General features: G+C 41.0%; 4 protein-coding genes across 4 annotated transcripts in view; all 4 read left to right on the top strand.

Moving 5' to 3' along the window:
* Positions 1-5,756, top strand: part of LOC112137987 (gamma-crystallin M2) — a 10,244-nt gene extending 4,488 nt beyond the window's left edge. The window contains exon 3 of the mRNA XM_036209804.1: positions 4,644-5,756. Within this exon, the coding sequence (XP_036065697.1) occupies positions 4,644-4,916 (273 nt within the window). The 3' untranslated portion in view covers positions 4,917-5,756. The remainder of the gene's footprint in view (positions 1-4,643) is intronic.
* Positions 5,757-5,762: 6 nt separating this feature from the next.
* Positions 5,763-7,042, top strand: LOC118597848 (gamma-crystallin M2-like). Its single transcript, XM_036209803.1, has 3 exons — positions 5,763-6,146; positions 6,232-6,474; positions 6,599-7,042. Exons 1-3 carry the CDS (start codon positions 6,138-6,140, stop codon positions 6,872-6,874), a joined length of 528 nt encoding a protein of 175 aa, XP_036065696.1. The 5' UTR covers positions 5,763-6,137; the 3' UTR covers positions 6,875-7,042.
* A 1,446-nt stretch (positions 7,043-8,488) lies between these two features.
* LOC112138003 (gamma-crystallin M2) lies at positions 8,489-9,384 on the top strand. The gene is made up of 3 exons (XM_024260559.1): positions 8,489-8,509; positions 8,616-8,858; positions 8,972-9,384. Exons 1-3 carry the CDS (start codon positions 8,501-8,503, stop codon positions 9,242-9,244), a joined length of 525 nt encoding a protein of 174 aa, XP_024116327.1. The 5' UTR covers positions 8,489-8,500; the 3' UTR covers positions 9,245-9,384.
* A 1,171-nt stretch (positions 9,385-10,555) lies between these two features.
* On the top strand, positions 10,556-11,363 carry LOC112137995 (gamma-crystallin M1). The gene is made up of 3 exons (XM_024260548.2): positions 10,556-10,592; positions 10,711-10,962; positions 11,073-11,363. The coding sequence occupies exons 1-3, from the start codon at positions 10,584-10,586 to the stop codon at positions 11,346-11,348; spliced, it is 537 nt and encodes a 178-aa protein (XP_024116316.1). The 5' UTR covers positions 10,556-10,583; the 3' UTR covers positions 11,349-11,363.
* The last annotated feature ends 2,487 nt before the right edge of the window (positions 11,364-13,850 follow it).

The raw sequence follows: 13,850 nt of genomic DNA, 5'->3' as shown, positions 1-13,850 counted from the left end.
TTTAAATAATACTAATACTAATAATAATAAGAAGAAGAGGAATGGAATGACTCATTAAAACTTAATTTGTGCTTTATTAGGGATTTAATAATAGAAAGGGGGCTGCACGGTGGAGCAGTGGTTAGCGCTCTTGCCTCACAGCAAGAAGGCCCCGGTTCAAATCCCGGCTGGGGGATTTGGGACCTTTCTGTGTGGAGTTTGCATGTTCTCCCCGTGCATGCGTGGGTTTTCACCGGGGACTCCGGCTTCCTCCCACCGTCCAAAAACATGCTTCATAGGTTCATTGGTGACTCCAAATTGTCCCTAGGTGTGAATGTGAGAGTGAATGGGTGTGTGATTGAGGCCCTGAGACAGACTGGCGACCTGTCCAGGGTGAACCCCGCCTTCGCCAGTCAGTAGCCGGGATAGGCTCCGGCACCCCCGCGACCCGGAAGGGAAGGAGCGGTCTGGAAGATGAATGAATGAATGAATGAATAATAGAAAGGTGGACCTATGGACTTAATTAAATTAAATTAAATCAAAAGTGTGACAAAAGTCCAATTAAATTAACCTCTCACTCTAGCATCTCTAATAATACAAAAAGAAAAAAAAAGAAAACCCTAAAGCAACAAAGAAAGCATGAAGAAGTCTTGAAAAATCCAGGATTACTTTGAATTTTGATGTGAAAGATAAAGACTTGGCTTGAATGTGGGTTTTCTTTTGCACCTACTCTACAGTTGCTTTGAATTATGGGCAACATCATCATTTATCAAAGCACAGTGCCCTTTTTCATCCATGCTTACCAACTAGTTATAGTAGGTTATGAGTGGGGCTGAGACTGAGAGTGAATCAGCCTTCAGTGTCACAAGAACTTTATTTAAAATGAGGAAGGGGTTGAAAGTAAAGGCTAAAAGGGTTGTCAGACAGACAAAGTGGGTACACTACAACAAGAGGTGTCTTAAAAGCAGAAAAAGAACACAGATATTAAGAAGTAAATCACTACAAAATAACAGCAACAGGATTTTGACGCACTTTACTAATAGTTTCCATATTTCCAGATCCTAGTTCTGAATAAGAACAAAATCTTCCACAGTCTGATTTTGAGAAAAGCTTGTAAAGGTGTAGAACAAAGAGAAGCTCAAGCAATTTAATATGTGGTAAAATACCTTGAATGTCTAAAAATAAGGCTTTCAATTCTTTTAAGTATCAAATAGTTTGCAGTGAAAGGAAAAAAAAACGAAATGAATTTTCCTTCATCTTGAAAAAAAACCATTAAAACAGGAAATCTGTGAAGTACAGTAAGATTACAGATGTTTAAAGACCCACTCCAATGAAAATACTGTTTCTAACGTGTTCTTGCAGCATTTTTCTCATAATGGAGGACATATATAAGGAAAATTCACATTAACATTTCATTTCTGAGTATTTCTTTAACTTTAAAATTGTGGTGAATCAAGAGCAGACAAAAAAACACTGTTTGACAAAACTTGTAAATCTTACTTACAAACAACAATCTCCAGGCTTCAAGCTCCCTGCTTGATGCATCTACTTGCGGACAAATAGATCCATGAACGTCTTTGTTTTCCTTGTTTGAACTGGAACCTGAATCAAAACTATACAGCTGGATAGCTCTGATATTCCTCACCATTTTTGTTTTACTGTTAATGTTAGGTTGGGGTTGTGAGGGACTATAAGCTAGAGGGAGAGAGTGAAAAAAGGGAAATGGGAAATAAGTTGAGGCTTACTCCGCCTTCATCTCAGGAGAGTTTCTAATGAACTACTACTGCCGGTTTACAGAAAATATGTCTTAGGCCTTTTGATTTTGGCTAAAAATAGTATAATCATCAGTAAAGGGACCTGTATCAGCTATTCTAATTCTTTCAGAGTAAACTATATCCATATACATGATTATGTATTACCTTTGGAACACTAAAGAACAAATTATTGCTGAAATATGAGCTATTTTCTCAAGCTTACTTTTCTCCCCGGAAGTAAGATGACTCGATCTCTGAGGCTCCGCCTTTTGCTCCTTGTGGGTGGCACCCTTTTCATGATACAATCCTAGAGCCGGGCTCGGCAGCGTGTCTGTGTTTCTCCCACAAAAACAAACAATATTTGATATTCTGCAAAGATGAATGTGCATATTGTGTTTGTAAAATTTAAGCGTTCTGCTAATCCCCACTAGCTCTGCAGAGAAAGTGTTTGAGCTAGCCTGGAGGCAGTGTTGGGAGTGCAGGCTCTTGTTTTTGTGGATTAGGAGGGGCTGGTATTCAGAGAGCAGAATTTAGAGGAATGCTCGGAGCTGAATGAAGCAAAACTGGGTTGTTTTTCATGAGAAATTAACATTATAGTGCATTTAAAAGCTCAAAAAAGTAGATTTTGCATGAAATAGGCCATTTAAAAGACCACTGACAAAACTTTTATGACAGATCAAAAGATAAATGGGTGGAACCTTACTGACCCACTCCAATGAAAATGGTCGTTTTTGTTTACAACATGTTCTTGTCATTATCTTTTTCATAGTAGAGGACCTATATATATATATATATATATATATATATATATATATATAGGTTTCTGAGTATTTCCAAATTCAAATTGCGTTGGACAAGAAAACTAGATGCTAGAAAAAGCTCAGACTAATAATGGAGCCACTGAAATGGGCGTGTCAAAGTCTCCCCTCCCCCCGTACACACCCTGGCTGGCTCACGCTTAGGTGTGCGAGACAAGATGCGTGTTCTACACTTGTGCCGTAGCGAATTCTGATTCTGGCTAAAAAGTGAATGACTGGATTGGTCCAGTTTTGCTTGTCGTTGTTGTTGTGTTAATGTTAGCTTGAGACTATAAGGTCTCATTTGAGCGTGTAAACAGAGCTCTCGGCGAGGAGGGTGGCTTGTCAACAGCCCCGCCCACAAACCAGGAGTGTATTTCTACTGAGCTCCAGCCGCTGTGCATTAAATATGTCGTCGAAAACAACACAGGCTTTTTGATTTTGGCTAAAAACTTTATGAATTATAATTAAAGTATTACCGTTAACAATTTTATGTAAAAAATATATAATATAATAAATATAGTATAGTATAATATAGTATAATAGTATAATAAACAGTAGTACATGGTATAGTAACTATAGAAAAAAGTGTGATTAGAGTGGGACTTTAACCCTTGTGCTATCCTCGCCATGTTTACATTTAAAGTGGGTCATCTGGACCCCACAAGACACTGTGCAGAAGTTTTTTCATCTTCTCTGGTGTCCATGGCAGACATAAAATCCTGTCCACTTTGTCATGGGAGGGATCATACATCAATGTAAGGGTCGGGTCATCTGGACCCCAGAAGAGAGCACGAGGGTTAATGCTCTAAAGCTCTTTACAATGCACTTTCTACCCCTTTTTCTGACACACACAGACATTTTTACACTTTTCTTTCCTGTTGAAACTCTCAAAGTTCCAACCTTCATAGAAAAGTAAGCAGAGTATTATAGAATAAAATCAAAGATCAGATCATGATGAAGATTTATGTACAGTAACTCTGTCAAACTGCACGTGTTGCATCTCTGTAAAGAAGACAAGCACAGAAGAGATTGATTAACAAGATTAAAGCCAATTAGGATGCAGAACGATGTTTAAAAATAAACATTCAAAGTTTAACTGGAAAAATCTGAAAAACTGAAAGATTGTAAAAGGTGAACAACAAAAAAACCTGTAATGTTTCATTTAAATGTTGACTTAATGACATGCTGATTGAAATAGTAAATACAAAAGTTTAATCTAATGGATTGGAAAACATGCTAATTTGGCCACGCCCATCAAAGAAGTCTTAAAGATTCAGCCGCGCTCACATGGTCATAGAGAGGACTGGCTACATCTCAAAGGGAGTGCTGGTTAGCCTCATACGGCCACCTCAAGGGACGTCATTGTTGTGTATGAGATAAATTTGTCGTGAAGTATTTGTAAGGATAAAGTAAGTTACACACACTTAAGCTGTACAGGTCATTTTATTTTATTTATTTAACTTTTATTTTACCAAGAAATCCCACTGGGATTAGATCTCTTTTCAAGAGAGACCTGGGCTGAAATGCGATGCTGTTAGAGTTGTATGACCCCTTTAACCCTCGTGCTCTCTTATGGGGTCCAGATGACCCCACCCTTATACTGGTGTGTGATCCCCCCCATGACAAAGGTGGACAGGATTTCCTGTCTGCCACGGACTCCAATGAAAATCAATGCTTAAGAATGCTTCATTGTTTAAAGAAGATAATTAACTTCCTTTCCCATTGAATTCCCTAAAGAGAAACTTTTTATTTTACCAAAAAACTCCTCAGTGGCCCCCTCCCTCATTTTCACATTTTAGCATGTCAGCCATTCGGAGTCCCTGTTCAAAAATGTTCAACTGGTTTAGACCAGATTGACATGTAAACATGTTTTAGAGTAACAGCAAAGGAACATGACACCTCTTGAAGAAGAAGAACACTGTTTGGTAAAAAGAGGAAGGGGTGGAAGGTCAGGATCCAAAGAAAAACAGATATGTCTGGTTTTCAACAGTAACGCTGAGGGAGCATCTTTCCTGTGAGCCCTGCTCCGTGTCTGCATGGCCTCGGCTGTGGTTTAGTGTCTGCCTCTGCACCTCTCTGAGGCTCACTCATGTATCTGATTCAAACACAGGAGAGCGGGCCATTCGACATGCGTCTCTATGAGCGGATCGAGTTCGGAGGCCAGGTGATGGACCTGATGGACGACTGTCCCAGCGTCATGGACCGCTTCCACAGGAACGATATCTTCTCCTGCAATGTGAAAAAGGGCAACTGGCTTTTCTACGAGCACCCCAACTACCGGGGCAGGATGTACCTGATCAGGCCGGGGGAGTACAAGCGCTTCAGCGAGTGGGGGGGCAGGAGCGCCAGGGTCGGCTCCATCCGGCGCATCACAGATTACTGATCTGCTGCGTGTGAAAGCACATCGTCTTCATGAAGGAGCGAGCTCTGACGTGCTCAGTGCTGTGTGTTTTGAACCCTGTCTATCTCTGTGTCCTGAGGATTCATTAAAAATCTCATCACAGCTTCTTCTGCACTCATACAACAACCTGGACACAAACGCTGCCACTGCTCAGAGAAGTTCTGGCTGATCACATGTTCTATATCAATCAGGGTTTCTGAAAGTATTACCCAAGTAAGCCTCATCAAATCACTCATGTAAAACATTAAAAATTATGACATTACACTAGAATAAAAAAAATAGTGTTAAAAGACACTTGAAGGCTAAGGTGGTCTACCACAGATACATGGAGAAAAATACTTTCAAAATTATTTATTTAACTAGAGGTTAGATTTAGTGTGATCATCCTACAGGTTGAACTTGAAGGAAGAACATTTGTTGAAGCAAAAGACGTTCCTGAAAAACAAGAAATGTAGTTAGTTTTGAGCCAAGATGCTGCAGTTTTTAGGAAGAACCAAACCTAACCGTGAGGTTCAGCACATCAGATGTTTCTGAGGCTGGAGACAAATTTAAGACACTCAAAGACAAATGGAATGAACAAGAAATAAAGGTGAAACTAAGCCCTGAACAGTAGTCCTGTCCTTTAACAAAGCTGTTGTTTGCATCAGTTTTAAAAGAAGATTTGGCAATAAAACAGCAATAAAATGTATGAAATGAGACTGATCAGATTTCCACAGTAATCCTGTGTATGGGACTGGATTCTGTAAGGAGGAAGGTGAAGGAGAAACATTTTACTCCGACTTTTGGTGAAGAAGAAGAGATGGAGCTTAAGCTGTGAACAAAGTGGCGATCTTCTCAAAAGTAAGACTGTTTATATTCACAAGCTCCACGAGGAACTCCAGAGCTCACAGGCTGTCGGAGCAGCTTGATCACATTTCATTTGATGCTTGGCGATGCTGTTCGGACATCATCTGTTTATTGTTCAGGGTTTTTTCTGGAGTGGGGAGCAAACAATGACCCATCACACAAAAAGAGTTATCTGTACATAAACAGAACTGTAACCCCCCCAGCTTGGATTCAACATCACACTGAGGGATATATTTGAATGACAATACTTTGTGCTGTGCAATCACGCAGCTTCCCATTCTTCTTTTTTTTATAAAGCGCAGTGGCAGGACCTGTGCAGAGTACCAAGCGGTGGAACCGTCTGACCCCAGCTCAGCCATGGGAAAGGTAAAGAACACTCGCTCCTGAGCTTTCAGCTGATCCTCTTCCACGTCTGTGTTTGTGTGAAAACCTGCATGAATCGTTTTGGTAGATCATATTCTACGAAGACAGGAACTTTCAAGGCCGCTCTCATGAGTGCAGCAGCGACTGTGCAGACCTGAACTCCTATTTCAAGAGATGCAACTCCATCAGGGTGGAGAGCGGCTGCTTCATGGTTTACGAGCGGCCCAACTACATGGGAAACCAGTACTACCTAAGGAGAGGAGACTACTCTGACAACCAGCGAATCATTGGCATCAATGACTGTGTCAGGTCGTGTCGCATGATTCCACAGGTACGTCATTCAGACCTGCTGTGGAAATGAGGGTAGATGATGGGTAATAGTTTTCTGTATTCCCTTGTTTCAGTGTATTCAGCAGTATGACTCCTGACAATAAAAGTGTTTTCTCTGGTGGCAGCACAAAGGCTTGTACAAGGTCAGACTGTACGAGCGCTTCGACATGTCTGGCCAGATGCACGAGCTGGAGGAGGACTGTCCCAACACTCAGGACCAGTTCAGCATGTCTGACTTCAACTCCTGCAGTGTGATGGACGGCCATTGGCTCCTCTACGAGCATCCCAACTACAAAGGCCGAGTGCACTACCTGCGCCCTGGAGAGTACCGCCGCTACAGTGACTGGGGAGGAGTCAGCCCCAAAGTCGGCTCCATCAGGAGAGTCACAGACTTCAACTGATCCAAACTTCAAACTGTCTGTCTCCACATTAAAAAACAATGAAAAACAACTTCCACCTTTGACTGTGTCCACTTTCTCTTTCTCCATGTGTCCTTTGAAACATGTTATGTTAACTCTCCTAAAACAGCAGCTGACAACCAAACAAAACATCTACTATAAATGTAAGTGTATCATTACCACCTAGTGTGATCTAACCTGCCAGGCATGCCACACTAAACAGTAGAGGTGATCTGCCTCAGTGTGTGCCCCTGATGGGATAAGCTGGTCTTTGTGAGGCTCTTTTTCTGAGTCAAAAGCAAAACAGATGTGAATTTGAACTGGTGAGCTGCTGGACGGCTATGGTACAATTCTAACGATAACAGTCTGGTACAGATTTACAACCACTATGTTAGTCTTTCATAGCAAAATCTTTAAATCTTGCCAAGTGTATTTGTCTAATTTCTACTCATAACCCGTGACATTTAATAGAGAACGCAGAATTGCCTGTTTTTAGTAAAATACAATTGCTACAGGGTTTTACCAGATGAAAAAACATAGCTACATTTGATACAAGGAGTCTTTTAACTTTAGTGAAACTTCACCTGTTGAGAGGACATGCCTTATATTGAGTATTTTAAGTAATTGTATGAGAACATTGACCAAAATATTTGTAAGACGTAGAATATTTTTAATTCTTACACCACAGAAGAGCTCAAATGTACTTTTCTGCTCGTTTGTGGCCTGAGATTTTGGAAGAATGGAAGCGAGACAGCATTAGAGTTAAAACAAGCATTTGTTCAAAGATGTTCTGAAAAAAAGTCATATAAATTGTTTCCTCCGTGATCAAAGAGCCTCAACCAAAACAAATGTAAAGCCACGACATCCAGCCTTGGAGGCAACCTTAGAGTCACTGACACTCAAATCAGAGTTTGTTTTCTAAAATACATTTTGAAAACTTTAAGTATGTAATTCAAAAAAAGATGTTTTCTACTGTGTCTCAATCATGATGAGTGACTCGTGTTCATTGTATCAGTCGTATGAAAAGTAAGACCATGTTTGACTTGCACAATCAGGCTACATAATAATTATAGGTTGAAAAATCAGTGAACAATTTGTATTAATCAGTCAAAGATGGGTTTGAAACATCAACCCAGATTCAAAAGATGCGATGTTGCTCTACAGAAAGGACACAATCATGTAGTAAATGTTTATAAAGAGCGCTGACGGTCTTTAGGGCAACAGTACTGACCTGCAACACATACACATCCACCCATGAGCATGGAATGGGGTTGAACACACAGGTGAAGCGGCAGGGAGGCTGAATGGCTTCCTGCTCCGTTACACAACATATTTAATGCCAAAAAGGTCTTTCCATATTGTTCTGCTGCCATTGTCCCTAGATGTGTGGATACCGTACTAGTCCTTTCCTTTGTCCAAGCATGTCAAAACACCAAACAAGTTAATTATTTATCCCCTTTTCCTTATACAAATCCATATTTCAGACCCATGTTGTGCTGTGACAAAAAGCTAAACATGTGCCAGTAGCCTTCAGTTATAACTCAGGGACAATTTGAATAACAATGCTTTGTTTGTGTAGAGCTAGTATAAAAAGCCCTGAAAAAATGGGGAATCTCTCCAACGGAGACCATGGGCAAGGTAAGTACTGTTTGTAGTCAGCACAGCAGGCCCATCGCTGCTGTCGCTGACTGATGGGCGTCACCAGGACAAGTCTGACTCCTGCTCTTTATGCTCTCATCATCAGATCATTTTTTACGAGGACAAAAATTTCCAGGGCCGGAGCTATGAGTGCAGCAACGACTGCACAGATCTACACTTGTACTTCAGCCGCTGCAACTCGATTCGCGTGGAAAGCGGCTGTTTCATGATTTACGAGCGACCCAATTTCATGGGCCACCAGTATTTCATGAGAAAGGGGGAGTACGCTGACTACCAGAGGTGGATGGGTTTCAGCAGCAGCATCCGTTCATGCCGGGTGATTCCAGCGGTAAGGTTAACGACTCAGCCCCAAATGTTCATAGCTCTGGTGATTTTAACTAACCCACTGCCAGGTACTGATCGGTGGTGTGACGATTTGTGGATCTTCCTCCTCTCCTACAGTATCGAGGCTCCTACAGATTGCGAATCTATGAGAAGCCAGACTTCAGCGGTCACATGATGGAGTTCATGGACGACTGTCCCTGTGTGTCTGACCGTTTCCATCACCGCCACGTCTACTCTAGTAACGTTATGAATGGCTTCTGGATTTTCTACGAGTACCCAAACTACCGAGGCAGACAGTACTTCCTGAGACCTGGGGAGTACAGGCGGTACCGTGATTGGTGCGCCACCTGCGCCATTGTTGGGTCCTTCAGGAGGGTCACTGAATTTTAGCCATCAATTGCAGCCTTTTCTGTAAATATCAACACTTAGTAAATTAAAGATTTTGAATTTTTAAACTGTTCTGTGATGTTTTTTTGACATTATTAATGTTCTCTGGTTATATAAATAGCTGTTGGGAAAGCAGAAAGAGTGACCAAAACTCAGCTAACATCGCAGTATGCATGTGTTGTTCCAAATGGATGACATAAAGGCAAATAAGTAGGATTTTTATTGCAAAGAACAGACAAAACTATAGAACATCTGGTCCAAAGCAAATGAATTGTAGTCTCACGCATAAATAAAAAAAGCCTTAAGAAACACAGAAACGTGTATCATGCAGTTTGGACTCTAAAGCTGCTGTATCGCGTCAGTGTTCGTTCTGACATGATGTGCTTTAAAAGTCTTTAATAAACAAGGAGCTCAACTACTTTATATTTCTCTCACACTCTAATTACAGATGCTACCCCTCTAAATATTAGTCTTATGTTAGATAGTTATATAGCTAACATCTCACAGGTTGACAAGGTTTTATTTAGAAATGGATGACTTGGTAAGTATGTTTTTATTGTATCTTTAAGGAGCACATTCTTGGTGAAATGGTCACCATAACCAGTTGCCTCTCTGTGTGATTATTGTAGTTGACAAGGGTTTTCTGTCACTCTGATAGGTGTCAAAGCTTGTTGGCATTTATCTTTGTTTAATTTCCTTTTTCCCTACCAACTCAATTTAACATTTGCTCTTTACAGTTTAACTTAAACTGTAATCAATTGTTTATTTAAGACATTCACATTAGATTGGATGAAATATCTGTATTTTGTGTATTTACTAGATTTAACCTCTTCATGCCCGAATTTATTTTCAATTCTATAAAAAAATATCTCTTGGTGTTTTTTTTCCCTTTCAATGTGATGTAAATTAAGTGGAGTCCTAGACTGAATGGTATGTTGAGATTCAGTGACATCCACTGTGAAGAGGTTAATGTTAGCTGGCAGAACTTTCTACCAACTGAACCTCGATTCTGGGTCTATCAGGATTTTGCCTGAGATGTGGCCTGTAGCCACCATTGATCTGACAATGTGTGGACAAGCTTCTGACCATCTGTGTAATAAAGGCAAAGCTTATGTGCATACTGAACAATGCAGATGACTAATGCCAGAAATGTATAGATGGGGAGGCATTGTCACACATTTATAGGCCCCATTCAGCAAAAGTCATACTGCTAATTCATCAGCTTTGCACATTTGAATGACAACACATCATGGCCCCTGGGATCATGTATAAAAAGCCCCTGGAATCATGGAGTTGGCAGAGTAAGTTCAACGATCCACCAGGAGCCACCTTAACCACCATCATGGGCAAGGTAATGGCACAAAACAATTAACTTCTAGTCATATTTTTTTTCGCTACAGTAAAGCAGATTTTAGATATGGATACAAACCTGACTTCCAGACCGAGACCTTTGTCCTCTCCTATTTTAGATCATTTTCTACGATGAGAGGAACTTCCAGGGTCGCTCCTATGAGTGCATGAGCGACTGCGCCGACATAACCTCTTACCTGAGCAGGTGCCAATCCTGCAGAGTGGAGAGTGGCTGCTTCATGGTCTATGAACGCTCCAACTACATGGGCATGCAGTTCTTCCTGAGGAGGGGCGAGTATCGTGACATGCAGCGAATGATGAGCATTGGAATGGCGTTTGATTCCATCAGGTCCTGCAGAATGATCCCCCATGTAAATATGACTCTACACCACTGCACTTTAAATTCAGCTTTGTTAAGATCGTTTTTTGTTTTCTGGTGGTAATATATATTTATATATATAATTCTCATTTTAATTTACAGCACAGGGGTCAGTTCAGGATGAGGATTTATGAGAGGGAGAACTTTGTAGGTCAGATGTACGAGCTGAGTGAAGACTGCGACTCCATCATGGACCGTTACCGCATGTCTGACTGCATGTCCTGCAACGTGATGGACGGCCACTGGCTGATGTACGAGCAGCCCCACTACAGAGGCAGGATGATGTACATGAGGCCCGGAGAGTACAGGAGCTTCAGGGACATGGGCTTCAGCGGCATGAGGTTCATGAGCATGAGGCGCATCATGGACATGTGCTAGACATTTGTGTTTAACACCAATAAAAAAAAGATATAACCACTTTATGTTGAACTGTTTTTGTTCCTTTACAAAAACAAATCAAAAAAAACTATCCATTATCCTTTAACAGTGTTGGGTTTTGGGTTTAAAAAAAGACAAGAGAGAGGCAGAGAGCAGTTCTTCTTAGGAGAAACATGGGGTAATATTTTTAGGTCATTAATTTACCCATGATGGAAAAAACAAAAAAGAGCTCTAGCAGAAGCGCCTGTCGCAGAAAAATGTGCATCTGGTGCAGGAGAGAGCGGATGCCGCATCACGGCGCTACAACGTCCAGGGTGAACCTAGCATTATACTGTGTTCAGACAATTGTGATTTGTGCATCAAATTTCCATCTGTCTGAAATTCGCATCTATTTCAATGCTCCCAAAATGTGTTCATAAACCTGACGGTACCCCCACTTCTGGGAGAAGTTTGTTCAAAGTTTTTAGCCTCAAAACTACATGGAAGCATAGACTCTAGAGTGCGTTCCAAATTGTATTAAGATAAAATTTGTTGTTTTTAAATTACATGCATGGGGGACATTGTGTCTCAGGGCTCTTTGGATCACTAAAATCATTCTCAGACTCCTGTGATCATTAGTTTACCAGGTGAGTTCAATTAAAAGAAAAACTTCTAAAGAAGGGCGTTCCACATTATTAAGCAAACCAACATTTTCAATCAGTATGAGAAAGTAAAAAGGATCTTTGCTGCTGAAAAGCGTGAAATAGTCTGGGACGATGTATGAAAACCTTAGATATTTCAGGAAAACTTAAGTGTGATCATTGTGGCTGATTCAGACACACATGTATTGGTGCAGATACAAACAGAATGAGGAAGGTTTCTGACAGACAAATCCATCAGATTAAGAGAGCAGCTGCTAAAATATCAGCACAAAACACAGGGTCAAATGATGTGTCCAAGCAAAAATCGGAAGTTTTAAAGCAAGACTTCACTGGACTGATAAGAACTGTGAGCTCCATGAATGTAGCTGTCTTTATCAGCGGTCCCATTCCAACAATTCGAGGAGGAGAAGAGAGATTCAGCGGGCTGTTGGCACTGAACAGGTGGCTTTCTACGACATGTGGTGAAACAGGAATTAATTTCATCAACAACTTTCACATTTTCTGGGAACGCAAACATCTTTTTAAAGAAAATGGATTCAGTTTAAATAAATCAGGAGTTAAACTGTTCTCCTCCAATCTTTTCTACTTCCTGCATCATGCCAAGACTGAGATAAATTTATCTCAGTGTCAAGGCCAGACACAGATTGGATCCACACGAGGAACGGAGCTGCCCCCACTGGAGGAAAACATCAAAAACGGGAAACCTGTCTCCGAGCACCGGAAGAGGAAAAACAACGAGGACGATGGACCCTTCCAAACACCACCAAACCAACAAACTCCTGACGGTTCCCCCTCTTCACCCTCTTCACCCCACCTGAAATTCACCGAGCAGATGATGGAGCGAGTCGGGATTGGGCTTCGATCTACCCCTCTGGCCAATCCATTTTTGTCCCCCATAACTCTGTCACCAGAACGTTCGAAGGGTCGACGTAAAGCCCCACCCTCTCCTGTACAACATCATATCCTGTCCCTGCAGTCAGATGTTTGATGTGTTGAGGGTCCAGGCTGTGGAAATACCAACAGTCATGATGTTCTCCAGGAAAACCTGGGACCCTATTCTCTAGAAACACACACCATTTCTGTACTTGTCACCAACAGGAGGAATGTAATCTGCCCAAAACGTAAACAAAGGACTTTAAAAGAGGTAAACATTTCCTCTGCGCCTTTCCAGAAACAGAAGGTAAATGAAAATATTATTACTCCTAGACCTCTCAAGTTAGCACTTTTAAATGTCAGGTCTTTAGCAGGAAAAACATTTTTAATTAATGATTTTATCACTGAGAACAAAGTTGATTTTATGTTTTTAGTTGAAACCTGGTTAGATGAGAATAGTAGGGGAGCAGTTCTCACAGAGTCAGCTCCTCCCAATTATGGTGTTATCAGTGAGGAAAGAACAAGCAGAAAGGGCGGGGGGGTTGCAGTTTTGTTCAATAAAATGTTTCAGTGTAAAAAGTTATCTTTTGGAAACTTTCCATGTTTTGAATATGTAGCAGTATAGCTGAAGGCCTCACTCAAAACCATATTTATAAATATATGCCGCCCCCCTAGATACAGTCCAGAATTTAACCTTGAGTTTAGTGAACTGCTGTCTATAATTTGTCTTGATTTTGACTGTATAATCATGGCTGGAGATTTTAACATCCATTATGGAAATCTTGAGAACAAAGGGACTAAGGACCTGATAAACACTCTTGACAATTTCGGGTTGACTCAACATGTAACAGAGCCCACACACAACACAGGGAATATTCTTGATTTATTGATTTCCAAAGGTCTGAACTAGGGCTGGGAATCACTGGGTACCTCACGATACGATACGATACGCGATACATGGCTCACGATATCGATAATATCGCGATAC

This window comes from Oryzias melastigma, linkage group LG21 (assembly GCF_002922805.2).
Source record: "Oryzias melastigma strain HK-1 linkage group LG21, ASM292280v2, whole genome shotgun sequence".
NCBI lineage: Eukaryota > Metazoa > Chordata > Actinopteri > Beloniformes > Adrianichthyidae > Oryzias > Oryzias melastigma.
This window is presented reverse-complemented; position numbering and strand designations above follow the sequence as displayed.